Source organism: Drosophila guanche, unplaced genomic scaffold, assembly GCF_900245975.1.
Source record: "Drosophila guanche unplaced genomic scaffold, DGUA_6, whole genome shotgun sequence".
NCBI classification, from domain to species: domain Eukaryota; kingdom Metazoa; phylum Arthropoda; class Insecta; order Diptera; family Drosophilidae; genus Drosophila; species Drosophila guanche.
Window position 1 is genome coordinate 1,071,048 of NW_022995745.1, and position 24,701 is coordinate 1,095,748.

Sequence of the window (24,701 nt, forward strand, 5' to 3'; positions counted from 1 at the left end):
TCAATCACGCAGTAACGTCTCCCCCCCCGCCGGTGTGTCTTTGCAACAGAGACAAATTTGTGTGTTTGTTGGTGCTAAAAAAAATCACTCCCCCCCCCCCCCCCCCCCCCCCCGCCCATCGAGCTGATGATCGGCCTGTGTGTGTGTGTGTGTGTGTGGGTAATTGTGTATAGTGTGGATTAGTAACTGTTTTTTTTTGCCAGTGTACCGCAAGGCCAACAATGCACAGGTGTTGCAAAAACATATGCAATTTTCGCGACATTTTCCCTAACAGCTAATTAATATTTAATTCATATAATGAATGTATTTTGCGGAAAAATCAATTTTCATGCAAAGACTAATCTGCATAGTCGTCAGTCGTTTCAGTGTAATGCACAAGTAAAACTTGAGAGCCTTGCCTTTTCACAAATTTTGTGAACAGTTTTATGTACGATATAAATGCGACACAATAGAAAGCATAAATATTTGTCATACCTGGCTTTGGGTTTTACTACCCAGAAATTGATCTGTGTATCAACTTAAACAGTAAAAATACCGTTTTTTTCGTAGGTGATTCTCCCGCCTTTCCTTCGATCTCTCTACTTTTCTCTACGTCTCTTGCATGTCCTGTGTGGCGGTGTGTGTATACCCTTTGCCGGTGTAAGGGATATACATATAACGGCATTAGTAAGAAGAGAGGAATATAGATTTAACGGCGTTTCATGGTACAGTTCGCAGCTGGACATAATTTTTCCGTTTTACTATAAAACATAAATTAATTTGTGTGGCTTGATTTTTTTCCAGAATTTTGCATGTGGTCAGAGAACGATAAAGCGCACAGCGGAACAATGTAAGAAGACCAATCGCTAGACTTCGGTTTTACGAACATTCGTCATATAAAAGTGGAGATATTGAGGATTGAAAACATCCAAACAATCGATGAATCACGGTCTAAAAGGGATACAGAAGTCGAATGCAAAACGAAACACAAATAGTGTGGAAAACGGAATATACAAGGTGAGTGGGGAAGGATTGTTCCCTTTTTTCAGGATTGATCAATTGCTTAATGCCTTTTCTTTTAGCGACACTAAACACAAACAGATCAGCCAACACCTAAGAAGCCGCCAGGCAACGACGGCACTCACAGTCTGAGGAGTCCCGTCCAATCGCGATTCGATCGGATCATTGCTGCTGCTGCTGCTGCTAATATGCGTGTCATCGCGCCGCGTGGATCATCAACGTCAGCGGCGGGCAGCGGCAGTCTTTACGGCACATCGTCGTCGACCAGCGGCGGCAACGGCGCCGGCACCAGCAGCTCCAGCTCCGGTGCAACTGGTAGCGCTTCGGGTGGGGCCACCACCAACGGTTATTCGCGCTGCAACTCGTACTACGATCGCGGCAGCAGTCTCTCAAAGTTTCTGCCTACGTCAGTCTCGTCCTCAAGCTACAGCAGCGCCAGCAGCTACTATCCCAGCTCATATTCAGCCTCGACCTATGCACCGCGTTCCACTCTGCACCGAAACAGCGTTGGATCCACATCGTCGTCGTATCTAAGCGGAGGTTCAGGCTCAACCTCGTCCACCTATCGCACCAGTTCAGCGTACTTGAGCGGATCCACATATGATTCACCATCTTACGGCAGATATGGAGTGAGTTGATACATAGATTAAGCTTAATATATGGTTTTGGATACCTCCATACCCCTCTCCAAATATCCCCGAACGGTTTCCAGAATTGTGATCGGTTCCTACTTGAGTTTAATGTTCCATTGGTGGCTGATCTATCGGTTACTCCCTAGATATAGACACTTATCTATCTGTATGCTGGGCATAAATCTACTCACACCAAATGTCCCCGTCGCACTCCATTCATTTGTATCCCCGCCCCTCTTCACAATACCTTATTATGTCCATAAGAATTCATGTGCCCCAAGATAGTATCCTACGGAACACAGTAGCGTAAGGACCGATCATCCCTGCCTTAGACCTTAATTTTCTACTTCCTGACTTCCGGTGGGTGCAGACGTTGAACAGCTCTACACTATAAGCCTATAAATGGAACCATCTTAAGCTCAACAGGCAGTAATGGATTGAAGCTATTCTGTAAATAGTTGGCCAAAATATTGAAACACGTCTCCACGCTAGTGGTTAAGATATCAGAGTAATCTCCTATTGAAGTATTTTGATCCTGAACTCCAAGTGGAGAACCTCAACTATCGTCTGATTGATGAAATCGTTTAGAATCTTTGGCAGAAGCGCGCCCCATTGTCAATTTCTCATTTGTGTTTGCTTTGTCATGGGTATATAGACCCCCTTTATGTATAAATATAGCTTCGACTACATATAGTATATGTATATCCCGCTTTCGGTTGTTGGCATTTGCCTGCCTCAAAGAGTCATCCAGACCAATGGTGCATTGATGCAGGGTGAGGCATTAGATCATCGCAAGGAGGGGAGTGGAAGATCCCCAACTCACCTTGATCCCGGACTGTAATCTCTCACTCAAACAGACACACACACACAGACTACACACCCATGTCTCATATTGTATGTACAACCACACCCTAGTTTTGTGGTGATTCCGCTTCCCCTTTAGAAAACCCTTTAGTGTGTTGGACTTTCACAGTTCCGATGGCATTTAGAAGTTTCATTTTTGGACGTTTTTTTTCTTTTGCTGATTGTCGTTTTTGTGTTGTTTGTGATGTGTATTTTGTCATTGCAACAACAAATCACCAACTCACCACAGCCCACGAATCAAACGCCCACCCAGCCAGCCTGCCAGCTAGCCAGACACCTAGCCAAGCCATCCCACAGCCATTTCACAACACACAACCCACACGCAGGCACACACACACACCCACCCACATGAAAATGCAACAACATTTTATACGTGCGATAAAACACACTGGGACTGTTCAAGGTACACTAATATACGGTAAGGTAGTTGCAGGAGGGGGGTGGATCGAAAGAGAACGAGAAAAGGGAGCTGGCAAAAAATAAGTATGCTACGTGGATAGCCAGCCAGCTAGGTGAGGCCTTACCTTATAATTAGTATACCTCCGGCAGAGTAGAGTAGCGGCGTCAATGGAATGCGTTCTGTGTGTACTCGTGCGAGTGTGTGTGTGTGTGTGTGTGTGCGATTGGAGCCCAACCGAGTACGACCCGCGCGAACCACTTGTTGGCAGCGATCCAACGACACCAACGAGAGCAAGGGAAACGGCAACAACTGTGTCATCCCCTTAAACTTGCTGTAAATGAAAATTCGCAATAAGGTTAATTGAATAGCATTGTCGTCATATACATATACAGCGTATACATATGTATGTATATATGTACGTATATATATGTATGTCGATTGTTTGTCCGCCTGTCAATGGCCGACCGCCTGAAACGTTTGCAATATTTTCTTGAAAGTTGAATTGATATGTACAAGAATGTATTTATAATGTATTTATGTACATATGTATATTTGACATAACTGTATGATGATTTTCACACGCAATGCATCGAAGTTGAGTGCAAGCGCGACATACACACAAACACGTGCTGCAAATCAGCTGCTTTACCGTTTGAAAAGTACTTAAGTTCAGTTATAGAAGCAAACATACAGCTATGTACACATGAATATGTACAAACCATTAAAATTTGAACTTGGGCAACAAGATAAGCGTGGCAAGGGTGCGCCATACCCTTGTCATACATATGTATGTGGCACCTCTTTTTGTTTCACGTTCAGTCGAGCATTCATCGTTGCTGGTGGGAGTGGAGTTTTTGGCCTCCTGTCGTTTGGGATATTACTGAACATCGCATAGTCGTGTCCTACCGACTATATAGCATAATTGTGTGCCTTCAGTTTTGTTCCTTATTTTTTTTTTATTGTGAACTTACTTTACTTTTTCGAGTGTTACGTTTCCGTCTTCATTTTGTATAAATCAGTCATAAAGCTCATCATTGATGTATCTTTTATTTTTTGTTTTCTGTTACTTTTGACATTGGTTTATGTTGCGACACCATGAAACATGACCACACTTGTTCACGTTACCGTTAACGTTATCGCTACCGTTACTGCTACCTGCTACGATCCCTAAAACCACAATCGACTGTCGCCATCTCTCTCTCTCGCTCATTGAAAATCGACACACACTTGTAAATGTTTCGCCCAACCACCAACAACAAAAACAAAATTCGAAACGAAATTGAAACAAAAAGTTGCCGCGCAAGACAACAAAAGGATCCGTAACCGGTGCAGGATCAGCCACTATTGGCGAGAGTGGATTGAAGAAGAACGATTATGGATTGCGGCGTGAGGCCAAGAAACCACCGACCAGTGGCGGTGGCAGCAGCAGCAGCAGCTATGGCGAGAATGCCACTAGCAATGGGCACTCGAAACGCCTGTCCAGCTCATCCTCATCACCATCCCTAGCACGTTTAGTGGCCACATCGGGGCTGGACATGTACGAAAAGTACAGTCCGGCCAACTATAAACCCAACTGTGAACCGTCGTCACGTTCCAGATCGGGGCTCAGTGAGACGCCGTCGGGCGATGTGGATGGCAATGGAAATGGCAATGACTCGAGCACTTGCACGGTGACCCTGGACCGACCTCGGACCAGCCGCTACAGCCGGCTCTACAGCAGCAGCAGCGATGCTGGCGACTCCGCGCCAGCCACCAGCACAGGGACAGCAGCCTCATCGCGGCTGGGACAGCGCAGCGGCTCGGGTCGGTTCACATTGAGCAGCAGCAACAGCAGCGGGGATGTGCCCACGGCCACCTTTACACTCAGAAGCAACAGAACGCGGCGCAGCATTGCGGATGCATCAGCAGCAGCAGGAGAGACAGCAGCAGCAGCAACAGCAGCAGCAACGCCAACGCCACCGCCGCCGCCACCACCTCCTCCGACGACGGCATCAAGATCAATCAATGGTCATGGGTCGGACAGCAATGGACTGGACGCCAAGCTCAATGGGCTGTCGCTGCTATCGACATCACCGAAGCGGAATGCCATATACGAGAGTCGCAGTGGGAGTAGCGTGCGAGCGGCACTTGACACGACAGATGATGCCGGGGTGGACGCGGAGGAGGCGGACAACAATGGCGATGTCACCGCGACGGCTACATTCAAGTTAACCGATAACGGCAGCAAGGTAAAATATCGATATGTGGCGATGCAGCGACAAGACTGCCCCCCGAAAATTTGAACGCCCGACTAATCGCATGGCCTGCCAAAAAAATCCGATATACCCAAGCGAATATCGATAACAAAAACAAAAACCCCCTAACCCTGAATTTGTGTGAGTGTGTGTGAATGCAGCATCACAAAGAAAACACCCGCAAGCCAAATCCAATGCCAAAGCCAATCCCCGCACTGCAATCACTCCCCCAGTCCCAGTGCCATCTCCAATCAATTGAATCAGCCCCAATCCATTGCTTGCACATCGATACATGCGTTATTTCTGGTATTTTTTAGTATTTCATTTGCATTTTCATTTCATTTGATTTGAGTTTGAGTTTGAAAACTTGTGATTGATTTCTCTCTCTCTCTCCCCCTCTCTGTGCCTAAGGCCCACCGCCGCCGCCATTTAATCCAATTTACATTTTTATGTATTTTTAGCGAAACTCTTGCAGATTGCGCCCCTTCTAACTCACTTAACCAAAAGCAAAGCAAAAACAAAAGCAACTCCCAAAAACTCAACTAAATCGAACTTCCGAATATCGCAAAAACACAACAATAACTAACCTCAGAAACGCTGACTAACACCCGCAAGCCCAAGAGCCCGCAAGCTACCCCAATCAAGCCCCAGTTTAGTCCTGTCCTGTCCAGTGCTGTATAACGTCCCAGCAATTGCTACACGACTAAGGAGTAGGCCTAGGAATAGGACACGAAGTAGGCTAGAAGAATTTCAGCCTTTGCCCTACTGTTGGTTCTCTCTCTCTCTCTCTCTCTCTCTCTCTCTCTGTCTGTCTCTGTGTGTTAACAAAGTAGCCTGTGATTTCTGCAAAATTTAAGGTCCCCTTTCGTTTAGGCCTCAAAGTCAGTCAAAACTCAGCAATACTAAACTCGAGAAATGAAAGTAAAATAAAAAACACACAGACAGAAGCAGAAATCCAGGCTGATTGGACACGAATCTGTAAGTGTAGTGAGCGGGAGAATCCCATAGTATGCAGACAAGACTGCCAGCTGATGTTGAATGATGTTAGACAATAAGAAGAACAGAGGTTTCCACAAGACTCCAGCAACCAGACTGCATCGTGGAGGTGAGCCAGCATTAATAGCACTAGCAACACCATCCACAGCAGCAGCAGCAGCAGCAGCGACAGGTGCATCCACAGTAGCCGCAACCCATCAGCTGGGAGGAGGAAGGACAGCAATCACTGGTGGCACAACAGTGGCAGGCGGTAAAGGTGCAGGCAGCACAAAGCGTGGCATCAATCATATCACGGCGCGTGGCAAGGACAGTAAATCAAAGAATTACACGCTAGCAGGCATACCAGCCGGTGTGGCACGGGGACAAGGCAAACACGGCTCATCATCAGCAGCTGCAGGAGTGGCAGGAACAGGAGCAGGAGCAGGAGCAGGAGTTGGCCGCTCAGTGACAACGGGTACAGCGTGCGGCAATCCCGTGCGTACGGCCAATCAGCGTTACTTTCTGGTGCCCAACTTCAAGGATTCCACATTCCTCAAGGACGAGTGCGCGCTGGCCCTTGCCCAGGTAACGGGCGCGAGTGCGGGTGCCGGCAAATCAAAAGCCACGACCCACGGCAAGCAGCGCTCCCGTGTGGGTGAGGACAACAAGAACAATAATAACCAGAACCACAATCAGAACCAGCACCAGAGCAGCAGCAACAGCAGCAGCCATCAGCAGCACAAGGCACACGGCCATGTGGCAGAAGGTGGAGGAGGAGGAGGAGCATTGAGTGACATGCCACGTCCGCCCGTGCTCAATGGCAATCAACAGGCGGCAACAGCAGCGACGACGACGACGACGTCGAGAATCACCAGCAACGGGGGACACAAGCACGGCCACAGAACCACTGGCGCCCAGGAGCAACAGCTAACGTCGGCACAGAAGGTGGCGCTGGCCTTGCAGGCCACAGCCACTGCAGCAGGTGCAGGCAGGAATCTACTCAAGCTAAAGCCACTACCCTTTGGCAGCAGCTCCAACAATAATAACAATAATATTAACAACAACAGCAATCACGGCTACGCCAGTCAAACGAACATGAACGGACACATTAACAACAACGGCGGAGGCAGCATCAATGCCAGCAACAACAACATGCAACGTGGGCAGAAAGTGAAGCAGCAGCTGAAGCAGGAGGTGCAGCAGCAGCAGCATAAGCAGCAACTGCAAGACGATGACATCAGCTACATAGACAGCGATGATACGCCACCTCCCTCCACATCAGCAGCGGGTGGCAGCAAAGTGGCAGCAGGAGCAAGCGATCCGATGTTCCGCAACCGTCCGAGATCCACAATTATCACATCCCATTCCAACTTTGCCGCCAGCTTGGAGAAGTTCAACAACCTAAAGCTGGTCAATGGCACACCAGCGGTGGCGGCAGGCAAACGCACAGCATCCACAGTGTTGCCCAGCAATGCGCGTCGCTACGGCATCGATTCGGTTAGCATTAAGGCATCGATTGAGAAGTTCAACAATTTGAGCTGCCAGAAGCAGCGGCAGGGCAAGGAGGCGGCCACCTCGCATGCGAGAGGTGTCATGCCACGTGGTGGCCACATAGCGCATACCTCGTCCATTGGGAGTAGTGGAAATTTGCAACAGCATCGCTACAGCGGGGATCTGGAAAATGTGCGCTTGTCGGCGGGACACAGCAGTTCCCTGACACGGGCCGCCTATCGCACCACGGCGCCCATGAATTGTGTTCTCGCCGCACCCACATTGCCGCCAGCCGTGCAGCCTCTTCCGGTGTCGTTAAATTCTCAGGTAAACGACACCAAGACACAATCAAGCACGGCAACAGCAGCAGCAACAGCAGCAACCACAGTTTCCGCTTCCTCCGCCGGTTTGTCGTCATCGTCGTCGTCTTCCGTCGTCTCCACAGCCACGGCAACGGTCACGGTCACCGTGACGGGCTCAGCGACAGCCAACGATAGTGTAAGTCGTCCTCTGTCTGGCAGGGCTCCTTTCAAGGTGCACCTTCCCCACTGCCCCTCCACCCAACACACACACACACACACGCAGTCCGAGGCATTTTGCAGTCGAGTACAGTACAGTTTTTCTTCAGTTTCTCTCTCTCTCTCTCTCTTACACTCTTCTTCGCTCTCTCGCGTGCTCTCTCTCTCTCTCTCTTTCTCTCTCTCGCCATTCCGTTTAGTTTTATATTTGATTTGTGCCGGGTTAGAATTTGTTGTCGCTAGAAAACATTTGAAAACATTCGAAAAATTTGCATTTTATTCATTATCCTTCGCCCCGATCGCTCTCGCTTGCACCTTAGTTGCCCTTACCCCCCTCATATTTGTTATTATTGTTTTTATTTTGTTATTGTGTCTGTCGTTTGTTCGCTACGTTTTTGGTTTGTTTTCTGTTTTTATTGCCATACAAGCCCCCGCATGTTATGAAAATCACCACAAAGCCACACACGAACTCACCACATTAAGTGAAGACCAGAACCACCTATCACTTACCTGCCACATTAGAACTATTTTAATTATATTATTGTTATCGTTTAACTCCTCTAACTGCTCGATTGCTAACTGTGCTTTGATTATAATTAATCGATAACTAATCGACTCGCCTTCGATTGTCAACTGTCTGCTCTCTGGACAGTTGCCAATCGACGCCGACTTTTGGACACAAAATATCAATCCAACTAATATCGCTATCGCTTCTCTGCAGGCCAGAAATGTGAGCAGCACCAGGAATGTGCTGCCGCCCGTGTCGCCAACACCCAGCCGCTACTGGGAACGGGACAGCGGCAACTCCACCACCAGCACCAGTCGCCAGTACTCATCTTCCAATTCGTCAGCTCTGAGCGGCAGCAGCAAGTACAACACCGATGAGGGTTATCGAAGCTCGACGAGTGCGCGGGAAGAGAAGGCAGAAGGTGAGTTGGAAATGGAATGTGGGGGGCTTGTGTTCAAAATAAGGGAACTAAAAGGAGGCTGTGAGGGGAAAAGATCAAGCGTAGAATATTTGTAGTTAAATTTTGAGTTTACATTTTGAACTTTACAAATAAGAGGCAGAGAAACGCGGCAGTAAATACCCAGGGGAAGCGAAGAGCCGAATGCCATTGCTGAAGCGCAACAGAAGCAGCCAGCAGCCATCCGATGTATCCGAATTGGGGAGTGCCACACGTCAATGCCGCACGATCGCACCATCACTATCAAGTGTCATTAATCTATACCGTTTCCGAATGCTTTCCACAGGTTTGTGCGGCCTGAGAAATATCGGTAATACATGTTTCATGAACTCGGTCATACAGTGCCTGAGCCACACGACTGAGCTGACACGATTTCTGCGCACACATCATGGCTCGCGCACGTCTGCCACCAAGGATCAGCTAATACTCCTCGGTAGGTGCAAGCAAACTAATCGTAGAACGTATCTATAAGCTAATTTCTGGACATTCCTTTGTGTAGAATTTGCCAAACTCATCCAGGAGATGTGGACATCAAGCGTGCACACAGTTACCCCCATGGACCTCAAGCGCGCCTTCTCTGCCAAGCATCGCATGTACAGTGATTACAATCAGCAGGATGCGCAGGAGTTTCTGCGCTTCTTTCTCGATTCACTGCACTCGGCCCTCAACTCGGGCATCAAGGGCGAAACACTCAATATTGATGATAATCTCAGGTATGTACTCGGTTCTACGCAGATCTTTCTTCCACAACTAATCCTTTATCCACCTATCTGCAGTGACAATAAGAAGGCCGATCTAACCTGGGAGTGGTATACGAGGCATGAGAACTCCTTGGTGCGCGATCTGTTTGTGGGACAACTGAAGAGCACTCTGAAGTGCACGACATGCGGCAACACGAGCGTCACCTTTGATCCATTCTGGGACTTGAGCGTGCCGCTGCCCTCCTCAACGCGCTGCAAGCTGGAGGCCTGCTTGGATCTGTTCATACGAGAGGAGATACTCGATGGCGACGAGATGCCCACATGCTCCAAGTGCAAGACGCGACGAAAATGCACCAAAAGCTTCACCATTCAACGTTTCCCCAAATATCTTGTCATACGTGAGTCAGAGTCAAAGCCAAAACAAAAGAATTGTCGCTGAGCCAAACTGTTCTTCTTTCAGATCTAAAACGCTTCTCGGAAACGCGCTGGAGCAAGCTATCGAATATTGTTGAGTTCCCCACGGCTGATCGCGACCTCAATATGGCATCCTACGGCGCCAACTCCAACTCGAATGTGCATTACTCGCTCTACGCGATATCCAATCATATGGGTGAGTGGCAAAGAAGTTACTCAGAGGCAGAGTCAGGGTCTCACGTGTCTTTCTTTCTGTTTCCTCTTTGTGGCCAGGCTCAACGGCTGGCGGTCATTATACGGCGCTCTGCAAGCATCCAGTTTCACGCAAGTGGCACGAGTTCAACGATAATATGTAAGTGCATGCAATCTGCTGGCATTCGCCCAGCCAGCCACTCACTCTCACTCACTCTCACTCACTCTCTCTTCTCTCTGCAGCGTGAGCGATTCCGTGTCCGAAAACTTTCTCGTTTCATCCAGTGCTTATATACTTTTCTACGAGCGTTCGTAGGACTCAGTGCTGAGTTCAAACGGAGTCCTTGATCTGTGTGGCGGCGTCTACAGGGCGAGGAAGGAGCAGGCAGCGGGAACAACGACAACAGCAACTACAGATCAAGGAGGGCACGGGGACAGCTGCAATTCCCTCCCAAAGAATTGCAAACTAAACTTAAAAGTTTTACTTAAAAAAAGCGGAAAAAAAAATTAAATCGTGCAGCAGTTCCCTTCCCCCCCCCCCCTCTCTCTCTGAATGGTTACCCGTAGTGTAGCGGATAATTAGCGACAATTAGTGTACATAAAAACCTCGGAACTTCGTGGCCTGAAAAGCGGTAAAAAAAACTAAAAGGAAAAACAAACAAAAAACAATTCGGTTCAGGAACATACAAACAAAAAAAGGAAAAAACAACAACAACTTTCGGCAAACTAATCCCCAGTGCAATGAACTCACAAGCCAATCAACCTCCTTAAGAACAACTAAAAACTAAAAAAAAAAAAAAAAAGTGAAAGTAAATTAAGTACAACAACAAAAATCCATCACTCGAGTGTGTGTTTCGATATTTCTTTGGTGTGAATGTTATTATTGGTTTGCCGGGAGCTATGTCCATGTGGTTGTGTGTAAAGAAAAAGAAAAACTAAAAAATAATAATGTTACAAATAAAAGAAGAGTAAAGAGAGAAAAAGAAACACCAAAACTTAAAGTGAAAACTAGTTCTATATATTTAAAAATTCGTCTTTTGTGTGCAATATATTTCATCTAGACAAAGAGCAACAACACCAATACTACTTAACGATAAACGCGATTAAACGATAGCCGATAACAGATAACTGAAACAGACAACTGAAATGAAGTGGAAGGAAGTGTAATCGCCGTCGCACCATTACAAATCACTTAAAAACAAAAAAAACTAAACACTAACTTCAATTTAAATTACGAGCTACGAGCTACAAACGGCTTTTTAGACACTAAGAGTAAACCCCACAAATAATAATTTAATTTTGAAGCATAAAAGCGGAGAAGGGAAACAACGCAAAAGTGAAGCCTGAGAGATGGCTGCATTGTGAAAACGTACTTATGATAAATGCTAAATATTAGTCAAATTAAACATCAACAACAAAACACCAAAACGAAAGGACAGAAAGAAAGAACAAGAGAACAACACCAAAAACATCAAAACATGTTCCAATTTTTCTGTTAGGCAACCGATCACCTGGGAGGCTTTTTTGTTTGTTTTGTTTTTGGGTCAGCGTAACACCAGAACTAGTCTCAAAAAAGTTGTATGCAAAGCGAAAGGAACTACTTAAGACCGGCGTCTAATAATTAACTCAAATTTTGTTGAATCTTGTGCGTATTTTCTAGTTTAAGTGAAGGACAACTTGACACCCGCCCCCGCCCCCGCCCCTGTCCCATCTCCACTGCGTCCTTGCCCTACGATAACCCCAGCAAACACCGAACAGAACCGAACCGAACCAATCAATCAACCAGCCAAGAAATACTTGCTATACATTACACATACATTATATACTTTTTGTTGCCTATATATTGTTTTTATACCTACACATTTATGAGATATATATTATGTAAATTATTTATTTATTGTATTTATTGTAAATGATATATATATATATATATTAACCAAACACACACACACACACACACACACAGAAACAGACTGCGACAGTGTACGAGTAAATATGTGTACATAACTCAACTTGTTTCCAGCATAAACAAAAAAACAGAAACAAAAGCTAATAAAATCTGCAATAAGCCAGCGACGACCCACACACACACACACACACACACACACAAAAACAAATTGGTGGAAATGCAACGTAAAATACAAATAAAAATGGGAAAACAAGAAGACACATTATTTATTTATTTGTAAATGAGAACAAAGTAAAAGTAAAAGAAAAATTAAGAAAGAGCAACCTACTATAAATATATATTTTTTTCTGGCTTAACTATTAGTTAAAATTATAATTGTTGGATATTTTACTAACGTTAAAAAAATGCAAACAAAACAAACGCAAAAGAGGAAAACAAAAAAAAAACAACTGGAGAAAAAAGCGAAAAATAAAATGCAAAAATAAACAAACATTTGAATCCTTTCTTTTGGGCGCGCAAGACCGAGATGGCATGAGACTCATCGATAGCTATGTAGTGTTGGTAAATGACTCCGGTGCACTGTCATCTATCCTCAGCTAAACAAGTTGTTGGTTGTACTTTAAAAAAACACAATTCTGGAGCTTCGCGGGGAGAACAGCGATAAACGACACCAAATATTTATAGCGCCCAACCCACCCCACACTGATTTTCCTATGAGGTTTTTATGTGCTAACATTAACATTAAAAATCGAATTCGGCCCAGGGCTCCACGAAAAACCAAACTGCTTCTGTTTGATTTTAACATTTATTATTATTTCCATTTAATAAAAGTTAAGCTATTATTGTTTTGCGACAACTGACTCTTATATTTAAAAATATATAACTGCTACACATTCACCCGAAAGTCTGTCTGTGTCTGCCTGTGTGTGTGGCTGAGGAGGTGTGTCTGTGGGTTCCTACTGCGGGCAACCTCAAACGATTTCATAACTAACAGAGAACTAGGCAAATAAATGTAATTAGAAAATATTTAAGATTTCTTGTATCAAGGCTCTAAGCGTGATGGTGGTGGTTAAGGGCAACTTAGGGTCGCAATAGTCCTCATTTTAGGCGGCCACCTGGCGACCGCTCCCCGGATGAGCAATCACTGGCGGGCGGTGGCTTTTGTGTTCTGTGTTTGATGTGGTCCGGGCGAGGGCGAGGGAAAGTTAAGTTTGTAGAGCACCAGTATCCACGTCCACGTCTGCCGAGCATAAGGCAACAGTTTAACAAAAAAGGCAACAAGTCAACTGAGAGCCGCTTGCATGCAGCGAAACGTTTCGAGGTCGGCAAGGACAATGGCAAGAGCTGCCAGAGGGCAGCTTTGCCACCGTCCAACGATCATTTGCTCCCATCCTTCTCGGCCTTGTCCGCCTTGGCACTGGCGCGCGTTGCCTTCTTGTCCTCGTACATCTTTATCAGTTCATTCTTTGTGGGTATCGGCTTGATGTGGCCCCGTTGCACCAGATACTTGATGGACACCGTGGTGCCGCCTGCAGGTAAAATTGATTAATGGCATAATGATGATGAAAATGCTGACTGGTCTTACCCAATGTGAGAGCGTAGCGCAAGGGAGTGGCCACCTTATAGCACAGATATGCAATGGCATAGTGTCCCATGTCGGAGGACTGCACCTTCTCAATAATTGTCTCGCTTAGATGCACGTACTGCAGCAGCGAGGGCACATCCACGCCGCTGCAACAAGACAAGAGACAAATCATCATTGGAGTGTCCAAAGTTCCGGCAAACAGTCTGCACAGCTTACCTCTTCGACAGATAGTAGAAGCCGCCAAACCAGGCAACCGATGTCACACAATGCACCGGGATAAGCACATACCAATACTGCTTGTACATGTGCTTGAACTTGGCAAACAGCCCCATGTTGGCGGCATCCCCAAACAGATCGGTGGCCGTTGTGGATGAGGCCTTGCTGTCTGTCTTGCTGGGGCTGGCCACTGGCGCTGGTGTTGGCTGTGCGGACTTGTGGCAGAGGCTTCTGTTTCGTGTGAACAGAAACGGGCTGGCCAGGTAGCGTGTGGCTGGCGTTGTCGTCCCCTGAGGTGTTGCCAGGTCGCGGTTCCTCCCAAACCCGTTGCTGACACCGAGAAGGCATCTTGTGTTGGATATCGTAGGCAGCCTGTGCGTCAAAAAGCGAGCACCATGTCCCATGAGCCGCGTGAGCTGTGACATGGTTGTCAGTTGGAGATGGTCAGCTAGAGTCTGGAGCCAGCAGGTGCAAGCTGTTTTTGTGCTGACTTTTGAGCTGTTGAATATTTCTCGTTCGTTTGACTGATATTGTCAATGTTCCCCTGCTTTTCGTCTATATTTCACACAGCACAGATACTTTCATGACCGGCATAATATATAAAATATACTGTCTACTCCTCACAAATATACCGAGAATTAAACCAATTTAACCCACAGAGCCCCCTTCAATTTCAACAGGTGAACAGCTTGAGTTAAACCGCCGCAAATAATGCTGTTTTTATATCACGAAATCTAACACCTGAAGTTATTAAAAAGGAATCGTTTTCGGAAACATTTATTAACCCCCCTACCCAATAATGGGCTAACGTTATTTTTTTTTGGTGATTGGTGTTCGGTGTAATACATATGGCTATTTAGAACTCTCAGCATTGAACACAAAATGTTATCAGATGGACAACTCAATTTCCCAGCGTATTGGGGGTTTCTAACGGTTCTCTTTCTATGGATTTGTTGGATAGTAAGGTTAAAAGAAAATAAGTAAACAGAAACTAACGGCATAACACGTACACATGCATGTGTATGTGGGAAAGAAAGTTACGCCATATGACCACTTGTTGCATGTCAACTGGTAGTATGCAAATTGATGAACCAAGTTTCCTTTATTAATGTTAATATTACGTTTCTTAGGCTGCTTAAATATTAATAATAATTGTTTTGACATTGTCTGCTTACGACCTTGGAAATAAACGCTTTCCGATAACTGATTGGACAATTGGTATCCTGTGCTTGCAGGATACTGCAATATACCACCAAATAGAATAAATATGGCATTATATACCTGACTTTCTATTTCACAATATACCAACAAAATATAGATCGCTGGTAGTGCTGTTGGGCGCAACACGTAGACCATATGACCGTATGACACTTTGCAGAGAAAGATGGAAAGAGATTACAGTGAGAGGGGGAGAAAGTCGATATTGATTTGTACAGCTTTCAAATAAAATGTTTGTATCTAGCAGGCTGTGTGCGTTGGAAGTGTTTTGTCACATATTTAGAGTTGCGTGAAAGCTCAGTATTAGCAGTTATCCAATTAGCGGCTAAAAACGTGATCCGTACCTAGTCACTCCACCCACGACAAAATATGTGTCTTACGGCCATAACGATTTTGTATCGATACTTAGGAAACAGCTGTTCGGCTACCTGGCATTCGCCAGAACGCGTGCTCTGTGGCTATCTTAAGGATAGGAGAGAGAGAGAAAGAAACCATGGAGCCCACGGAACAGACCCAGACACCGCTCCAGCCGGCTGTCCTCAGCCTGGACAACTGTCCCGGGACCACGCCCGGCACACCGCAGAGCAAGAACCAACTGAAGAAGCAGCGGAAACTGGCCGAGTTTGCGGAGCTGAAAAAGTTGCGGCGGGAGCGTGAGCGGCAACGCAAGAAACAGAAGCGGAGGGAGGCGAAGGAACAGGGATTGCCTGTGCGATTAGGACCCTCGCGCAAGGAGCTGAAGCGCCGTCAGGTGACCATCGCAGAGAACGGGGTGGCCACCTTCAGTGTGGCCATCGATCTGGACTACGACGACCTAATGCAGGAGCGTGACATAGCCAAGTGCGTGAAGCAGTGCCTCCGAATCTACACCATTAACCGGCGGAGTGCACAGCCGGGACGACTCCACTTCACGGGAATCAAGCGGAACGGCCACATCCATGAGTGCTTCAAGAAGAACGATGGCTGGGAGAACTGGAACGTGGAGTACCACTTCGATCGCAACCACACCGACTTGTTCGAAAAGCCGAAGCTCGTTTACCTCACCTGTGAGTCCGACACACTGCTGGATAAGGTGCAGCCCGACTGTACCTATGTCATTGGCGGCCTTGTCGATCACAATCACTTCAAGGGCCTCTGCCACTCCCGGGCCACTGAGGCGGGCTTGACCACAGCCCGCCTGCCGCTGAGCGAACATGTGGACATGAAGACACGCTCCGTACTTAGCACCTACCATGGTTAGTAGTGGCATTTGATAATTTCGATCCATTTAAGCATTTTCCCTAACATTCAAGTGTTCGAGCTGCTCAACAAGGTGGCGGCTGGTCAGGACTGGACATCGGCCATTCTCGAAACGATTCCAATGCGTAAGGGCGCCAAGGCCAAGACGACGACGAGCAATGGCCAGGAGCTGGATGCCAATTCCGAATCCGAGACCGAATCCCAGGTTGAACCGAAGACCGACAGCTGACCCCGATTCCAGCGTTTTGAGGTCTTTTTTGATTTTTATTTTAGTTTCTCTTGTTTTTATAAAATCACATTTAGTTTTGTTTCGCAAATTAAATTACAACTTAAAATACATAGTGCAAATAATAGTAATAATAAAACATATTTTTACATTTACAACGTGCAATGACGATGACGTCCCAGCGACCGACAAAGATCGCTCGCTGCCAGTTTAACACTCTTCCATTTCTGATATTTGTATACCCTTGCAGTTGGGACTCAATTATATTTTATAAGCCTCTTTTCATGCAGAAACTACAGACCGAAATCAGTGCCAATTGGGGAATTTATTAACTAGCTTTGAGTTATAAAATAAAACTCAATCACATTGCTTAAACTCACGAGTTTTATGCTTTGTTTTTGGCAAAAAATAAAACTCAAATTACTGGATTTTGAGTAAAGATTGATATGTGAGTCAAGACGAAGCCAGATCAAACCAGTTTTAAATGAAAAGCAATAGATAAACAGGTTGCAAAAGCTGATTGAAGACTGCGTTTGGCGAGTCATTTCAAATTTCAAATCTAGCAGAGACTGCAATTGATTCGGGCCAAAAATTAAAAGATTTAACATCTATTCATATGTAATTTCTTAGCAATTTAAATTTAAAATAGATTTGACCATTTCAAAAATCAATTAACATCTGTTCATCTATGGTTAAACACATCTAAGAGGAAATTGGAGGACCGAGCAAAACTTGACAGAAAAATAGGCTAGAAATGTGCAAAAGGCATGGATCAAAATCCAATTTGAAAATCTTTACGTCGCACTGCAAGGATATTTAAGCTTCGGCGTTCCGAAGTTGCTGCGTTACGTTCTTTTCGTTGGTTTTATTCTCTCTTTTAATGGGCATTATGTTTGTGCACGTGATATCGTCCATATTGGGGTATAAAATACATATATATATATATATATGGGTCTATAAATAGCACCGGAACTGGGGGAGGGGGCTACATGTAACACGTGTGTGGAAAGTGGGCTTAGATTGCAGCTAGCCACTGTGCGTGGAGGCCCTGCATTATGCCAGAATTTTCTTTTATTTTGATTTTTAGTTCTTTTTGGGTTTGATTTCGAATTGGAACTCAGATTAAGTAGCTTAAGGGCCTTACAATGTCATCTACATACAGTTATACATACATATATATTCATGTTCATATGTGTGGGTGTGTGTGTGTGTGTGTTTGTGTGCACGTGTGTGGTGGATATGTACATTATGTACATGTTCCATACTGTCTGTCCCATTTCTGTTCCTGTTTCTAGCATTTAGCGTCGTTGGGGAGTAAGCAAAGTGAAACACAAACAAATGTACAAACTAAGTATATAATAAGCATAATAGGATAAACCACAGGCACAAAAAAAAGATATATATTAAATGTAAACGTATATGGCCGTCGAAACAAAACAAAACGGACAAATTATTTAACGACTTAAAAGGGTTCACACTATCGCAAGTCAGTTGCAATAAAACAAAAATCTATCTGTTTCGATCACTAATAAAAACATTTGAACATTTACAATTATACACACACGCCGCACACACACACACACAAACAAGGGGACTTTTGGTGACGTTGTCCGCTGTGGGGGAGGATCAATAACTTATTCACCACACGCACAGAGAGTTAAGCCAAGACTTCCACCTGTGGTGAAGTTAAGTCACCTTGCATGCAGCAGCAGGAGGATACGATCTCCACCTGGGATATATCTTCACTTCATCTGCCTGTGTGTGTACGTGTGTGTGTGTGTGTGTGTGTGTCCGTCCCGTCTTCTGATAGCGTGTGTGTGTGTGTGTGTGTTTGTGTGTTGTGTAGTATATGCATGTAGTTACTGTAATAGCTTTATAATACGGCAAATCGGAGCTGTAGCTGAAGCCGGAACCGATGATTACTTAAAGTCATCCGTTTCGAGTATCTCAAAATCACTCTCATCGGACGAGTCCAGGGCGGTGACTATGCGCCGCTGCTGTTGCTGCTGTGGCTGAGATCCACCATCCCCCGCGGTCTCCACAGCATTGCTGGCACCTGCAGCCGCACCCGCACCCCACTGCACCAGGCCGGAGACAAGGCTGGGCAGCAGCTTGCCACTGTTGGCCAGCAGCGCTTGGGCCTGGCTCTTAACGGCCAAAGCCACCAGCTCGCTGGCCTGATCGGAGATCTGGTGTGCGGGCCCAGAGGTGATTTGCCGCAATTGGGGCCCACCGACGGCATCGACGGTCGTGTGATCGGGGAACTGCAGACCCTTGGAGAGGCTCTCCTCCGACGAGGATGAGGTGGTGGACAGCGAAGAGTCGCGCTTGAAGTGACCCTTGCGGAAGTCCATGTCTGAGGAGGAGCCGACCTCTGGCTGGACCCGTTGGGAGGCGGAAATGGCAGCCACCTCTCGCCTCTGCTGGGAGAGGGGTGCCAGCTCATCGTCCTCGTCCGTGGAGTGCTCATCGATCTCGGGTATCACGTCCGGTATGAGCAGTTCCGAAGGTATGTCGTCGCTGCGCTCGTCCTCCTCCTCCTCCTCGACATCTGTGGGTGAACTGATCGTGGCCACATCGCTGGCCCGCTCCAGTACAAACAGATTCGACTCATTCACATCGGGCAGGAACTCATCCTCCACCTCCGCCTCCAGGTTGTTGTAGTTCAGCTTCTCTGACCACTGGAAATCTGCAAGGATTCCGTTTTTTTCAGTTCATTTGCTGCATTGCCACACCATCTGGCTGCACTCACCTTGCGCCTTGTGCTCTATCTTCAGCAGCTTAAAGTTAAACTTGGTGGAGACCAGTGCGGACAGCACCAGGAGTGTCAGCACCACCGTCGATCCAGATATGATGTGGCCCAGCACGGCCAAGGTGGCCAGGCAGCCACTGCTAACCACGCAGAACATGCTCGGACTGTTCCTGCGCCACTCGTCGGCCCTCCGTCCCCAACACTCAATCTTGCTGCGCACCTCGGGCGTTAGAACGATGCGAAAACTGCAGCGCGTCCAGTACAGCCAGTAGCTGAGAAGGCCAAGGAACAGCACACCAAGTGGTCGAACCCTGCAAATAGTAGGAAAAACAGTGCAGGAGTAGTACAAGTGGAAGAAGTCGTTTTCAAAGTTCGACTGAAGATGCCAACGACTCGAGAGCAACTGCACAAAGATCCCCGAATATCTATCAGCGTTTAGGGCAATAATTAATAAATATCTGAAGCTGCCAAGCGTCTGTGTGGAAACATGTTCTAGCAGGAAGCATAATCAGTACCCAGTCTTGTTCTGTTCTGTGTTCTGGTCAAACCTGGTTAAGACAGCGAGCGTTTGTTTTTTTTTTTTTGGTTTGTTGATTCTCATTAGCCTTTCATGTGAACCCGTGCGGTACGCTGCGTACCGAAAGTACCGAAGCACACCCAGCTGTCTGTCTCAATCATTTGCTAACTAATCTGATGGTCCGTTATGCTTTCAGCAAATGTCTTTCGAATGTGAGTTTCAATCGACATGAATCAATGTTGTAGCTTTCGGTAAAGCTGTCTTAAAGTTATGTTCCGCACTGCACAAAACAAAATAAACTTTCAGCACATTCCATCTAGCTGACGGAGGCAATCGATCGATCTGTGTTCCATTATCTGTTACTTTGATCATCTCGAATTACAAAAGGTTCCGGCACATTGGCTACTGTTTGCTCTTCCCTTTCTCCTATCCACTCTTTCGTGCCCCTATCACTAGAATATTATCAGCTTTTGGCATTTTGATCTATACATAACTCCGCGTGTTTATCGTCGAAAGGTAGTCAAAACGATAACCCCATGTTTACCATTCTCTATTTGATATATGACAATATGTTTACTACTTTTATTATTGATTTTGTGTAAATAATACTCGTTGCGAGGTGCAAACGTGGTAACACTTTTGGGCTATGGGATCATCTGCTTTTCCTATCATTACATCACACACCTGCTTGAAGCACAACCAAGGAATGAAACTCACATATGGAATATTTCTAGGAATACTGATTCTAATCGGCATTTTTGTATGCCCATTACTCCAAGAGTTTTGATACAATAAATTATTCTACAGTAATGACTTAGTACTGGGTATTAGAGTAGACTCATAACATTCCCGCGTTTGTTGTTATTTTGCTTTGTTTTTTTCCGCTGCTCTTTTGTTTATTTTTCTTGCTGACGACTTGTTTTGGTCTTGGAAGGCATCAAATTTATTATCTCTCTCGCACTTTTTGACTTTTTTCCTATTCTGATTATCGCACTGAAAGCTCTGCGGAAGCGAAGGAAGCGGGGCAGCTGGAGATAAACCTAAATTCTAGAGCTGCTGATGCGATCGACTGATTTACGGCTGCTGCAATTGCCATGTATTATGTACATACAAAAATGGCAAGCACAGCAAAAGCAAAACGTATACATTAGCATTAGTCGCAGAATTGTAACGTTTCAATACGGAAGCGGAGAGCGCGCGCTAAGCACTGGCTAAACGTCTACTTGCACGAATTGATTGGAAATCTCAGCTGGAATGACCTACGTTTTGAGTACAATAAAGGATCTAGCCAGGACAGGGGTCGTGGGCAGGTACTTATGGGAAAATCCTTTAATTCTTTTCACATTTAGCCAGTACTTAAACAGAAAATCCATACATGTGTATGCATTTATGTACTTGTGCTTGTATTTGTGTGGAGAGAGATCTCTAGATCTTCGCTCTGTTTCCGTGCAAATAATTTCTCTGCATTTCATTTCGTTCAATTTTGGTTTTTTGGTTAATTGCGCCACACAGAATGCTTTAAATGCCCAACGGGAGGCAGATGATGCATGGAATGACATTTAAGTGTGCATGTGTGCATGTGAGTGTAAAAAGCACTCATACCAACTGCACTCTCTTGGTAGGTTGCGGGCAGGGGCAAGCCGCCAAAATGAAGGTGGAAGCACGTACAAAGAGATCAGATCACCCGTACATACAAACATATACATATGTATATATATATGTATATGGCTACATAGTGGTCTGCATTTACATACATTTATTCTTAAAATAAAACTGCAACTTTTTATGCACGCACACATACATATGCAGCATATATATATATTTTTTGTTTCTTTTCGGAATTGGGCACGCGACGTTCTTTTTGGTTCCATTCCACCTGCCTCCTTTCCTCTCCTCTGCCGGCTGTTACCGCCAGCGTTTGTGTCACCGGCTATATAACTTATTTTCGTCATTCTGCCAGCACCGAGTAAAATGTTCGAAGCTTTTAAATGGACGCATTGGGCTGCGGGGGGTAGGGAGTCTAACGGGGTGCTGCATGACCCACTTAAAAGTTGAAATGTTTACTTGTAAGTGCGTCGCGAAGCGACGCGATGCAAGAGGAATTCTATTAAGGGACCAGAAAAAACTTTTATTTTCTGCTTTCAAACTGTTTCATGTTTTTATGAAGGATTCTGCTGTTTCTAGATTATATCTATTTATTTATTGTTTCTAGTTTGGGAGATCTTAACTGCTCTTCGCTGCCTTTCTGACAAAAGCAAGTTCTTTGCACCATTTCCGTGTGTAGCAACAGGCTAACGGACCCTTCGACTGGGCCTACCTCTCTCACCAGAAATGCGAAATGAATGAAGGAGTGGGGTATGCACTTGTTGGGAGAACAACTTACCAGGCCATTAACAAGACTGTAACCAGGGCGGCCAGGCCACACTCCAGCGTGGACCGCGATGGGCGGGGAAGCTGTAACATTTTCTCTTGCGTTTTGTTTGTGTGCTGTGGGGGTGCACTCTTCTTCTCTTCCTCTTACACGTCCACTCTCCTGCTTCTTGCTGCTTTGGTGTCGCTTCGTTGCTTCGTGACTACGCCCGCGATTAGCGGGGGTGTTGGTTTTCCTCTATTACAGTTCTTTTCGATTGATTACGATTTCCGTTGCAATTTGGTTTTTTAGTGGAGAGACAATCCGTTTACCGATGGGAAAGGTTCTGAATAATCAGCTGTGCGCATGGGCGTAGTTTTCAGTTGTTTCCTGATTACCGTTTCGCTAACGTTACCGTTCGTTGGATTTTGCTGGCTCACAATGGTTTGTGGTGTGGCACCCAGTTCACGTTCACAATGAGGTGGGCCCTGTGATGGCTAGCTGCTGCGTAGAAATGAAAATACATAAAAATATGGCATTTTACCAAAACAACAAAAGTCCAAAACAGTCCGGCGATTTTGTGAAAAAATTTTGAAAACAGACAAATCCATATTTTGAGGGCCCGTCACACACACACACACACACACGCACACACTAAAACGAATACAGAAATGCTCATTCATACATACTGATGCATGTACACTTGTGGTGGGGTGATTGCAATTTTCTTTTACGCGAACGTCGACATTTTTGTGGAAAAACAAAGTAACAACTGCGTTGTGGCACCATGGACGGTAATATTGTTATTGCGACTTTCTTCAAGGACTTGGAATGATTAACATTTTCCCTTGTTTTTCATTTCATTCTGTTGTTGTTGTTGTTGCTCTGCTATGTTTAATGTGGGATGTGGGGGTTGAGGGCCGCGGCCAACGGAACGCGTCGCTGTCACATTACACCGGCTGAGATTGAGCGAGCCAGCACCGTGCAAGGTATTTTAAATAAAGGCAAGGCACTGCCTAGAGGGCAATGTGTCGATATTGGCATATATCGTTTTCACAGCAATTGTGTGTGGGAGACAAGGATATTGAGAAAGAAGTTAGAGTAGTGCCATACCTTCCAGCTAATTTACCTTGGCGCCGACTGTGAGAGAGCGAGCGTGCGCGCGTAGGAAGAAGAGGTAAAAGCTCTCTCGCAGCCTAACCAAAAAGAAGTTGTGATAATAGCAAAAACAAAGGAAACTAACACAAAAAAGGCAACAACAACAAATGTTCATATAAAAAACAAAGTTGTTTGGCCTTCGATGTCTTTTCAATTGCGTCGCAGAATATACATATACAAAGATGCGAGTGTGTGTGAGTGTATGTATATATCCAAGTATATATATGCTACATATGTGCGAGACTTGGCGCTTCTTGTTTTTGCTTTTACACTTGTCAATGCGGGGGGCAGGGCGACAGCGGAAGCGTTCCATGTCAAGTGAATATGACTTGAGTCACCCGCTATAGGAGGGAGAAGGTACATTGCGCCCATACAACGCATCTACCAGACAATGAGCAATTTTGCGAAACTAAATTCTGCAAGACCAGACCCCCAATACCCGCCCCCTTTACAAAAACACACACATACACACACACCCGGAGATGGAGCACACGCACACACAATGGAGATGGTGATACAGTTAGAACGCAATTTACACCTAAAACTCCCAGACAAACAACAGCACATGGGACAATCCATTTTTCCAGCACCATGTGGGTGGCAGTTTTCTCTCTCTCGTCCGAGTTTTATTTTGTTGCTAATTTTCATGTATCAATTCGTGTGGTTTGCATACTTTTTTTTTTGCTACTATTTGCCTATTTGCACTTTATTTGTAGGCAGTTCTTGCGGCAGTAATTGCAATATGCATAATATTCGTAACAACAATGCCGATCGCGCAAAAACAACAAAAAAATACACTCCGCAACAACCGCGCAGTTCAAAATTTATGGAAATATTGAGGTGATGAGGTATTGAAGAAATGGTGCGTGATTGACGCTCGTCAGTGGGGCGCGAAATTGAGCAAAACTATTTGAGAATCGATATGTGATTGCTTGGGCTATCGAACGGCGAACGAGGACGAGGGCCGACCGCTCGTGTATTTTGAATCCATCCATTTTGTGATATATTTACTAAAATTGGTACTTTAAATAAATATATATATATACATCTACTTGGGCAAACTCAGGTTCTGAATTATGTTTTGTAGAGTGTGAAGAAAATTAAGCGCGCGCACTCCCCTAGAGATGGCGTTGGGATCTCGATAGT

At 45.5% G+C, this 24,701-nt stretch overlaps 4 protein-coding genes across 9 annotated transcripts in view; 2 read left to right on the forward strand and 2 right to left on the reverse strand.

The window, feature by feature from the left end:
- Positions 1 to 11,189, forward strand: part of LOC117581591 (ubiquitin carboxyl-terminal hydrolase Usp2) — a 13,055-nt gene extending 1,866 nt beyond the window's left edge. The window contains exons 2-10 of one of the 5 annotated variants that reach the window (XM_034268946.1): positions 784 to 996; positions 1,062 to 1,628; positions 8,835 to 9,042; positions 9,365 to 9,511; positions 9,578 to 9,791; positions 9,855 to 10,177; positions 10,240 to 10,389; positions 10,467 to 10,545; positions 10,629 to 11,189. In XM_034268946.1, the coding sequence (XP_034124837.1) occupies positions 1,188 to 1,628; positions 8,835 to 9,042; positions 9,365 to 9,511; positions 9,578 to 9,791; positions 9,855 to 10,177; positions 10,240 to 10,389; positions 10,467 to 10,545; positions 10,629 to 10,701 (1,635 nt within the window). In that variant the 5' untranslated portion in view covers positions 784 to 996; positions 1,062 to 1,187 and the 3' untranslated portion in view covers positions 10,702 to 11,189. Of the gene's footprint in view, positions 1 to 783; positions 997 to 1,061; positions 1,629 to 4,863; positions 5,124 to 5,590; positions 8,094 to 8,834; positions 9,043 to 9,364; positions 9,512 to 9,577; positions 9,792 to 9,854; positions 10,178 to 10,239; positions 10,390 to 10,466; positions 10,546 to 10,628 lie in introns of those variants that run through there. The other 4 variants (XM_034268941.1, XM_034268943.1, XM_034268945.1 and 1 more) reach the window with 4 other exon arrangements.
- A 1,944-nt stretch (positions 11,190 to 13,133) lies between these two features.
- LOC117581593 (uncharacterized protein C18orf19 homolog A) lies at positions 13,134 to 14,692 on the reverse strand. Its single transcript, XM_034268949.1, has 3 exons — positions 14,096 to 14,692; positions 13,880 to 14,025; positions 13,134 to 13,823 (listed from the first exon to the last, which is right to left on the reverse strand). Exons 1-3 carry the CDS (start codon positions 14,518 to 14,520, stop codon positions 13,672 to 13,674), a joined length of 723 nt encoding a protein of 240 aa, XP_034124840.1. The 5' UTR covers positions 14,521 to 14,692; the 3' UTR covers positions 13,134 to 13,671.
- A 1,003-nt stretch (positions 14,693 to 15,695) lies between these two features.
- Positions 15,696 to 17,084, forward strand: LOC117580840 (tRNA methyltransferase 10 homolog A). Its single transcript, XM_034267580.1, has 2 exons — positions 15,696 to 16,548; positions 16,606 to 17,084. The coding sequence occupies exons 1-2, from the start codon at positions 15,807 to 15,809 to the stop codon at positions 16,779 to 16,781; spliced, it is 918 nt and encodes a 305-aa protein (XP_034123471.1). The 5' UTR covers positions 15,696 to 15,806; the 3' UTR covers positions 16,782 to 17,084.
- A 449-nt stretch (positions 17,085 to 17,533) lies between these two features.
- On the reverse strand, positions 17,534 to 24,398 carry LOC117580839. 2 transcript variants are annotated; one of them, XM_034267579.1, is made up of 4 exons: positions 24,229 to 24,398; positions 22,431 to 22,898; positions 19,531 to 19,841; positions 17,534 to 19,467 (listed from the first exon to the last, which is right to left on the reverse strand). In XM_034267579.1, exons 2-4 carry the CDS (start codon positions 22,508 to 22,510, stop codon positions 18,698 to 18,700), a joined length of 1,161 nt encoding a protein of 386 aa, XP_034123470.1. In that variant the 5' UTR covers positions 22,511 to 22,898; positions 24,229 to 24,398; the 3' UTR covers positions 17,534 to 18,697. The 2 variants fall into 2 exon arrangements, with proteins under 2 accessions (XP_034123470.1, XP_034123469.1); XM_034267578.1 differs by having other exon boundaries at positions 22,431 to 22,901.
- Positions 24,399 to 24,701: the final 303 nt, after the last annotated feature.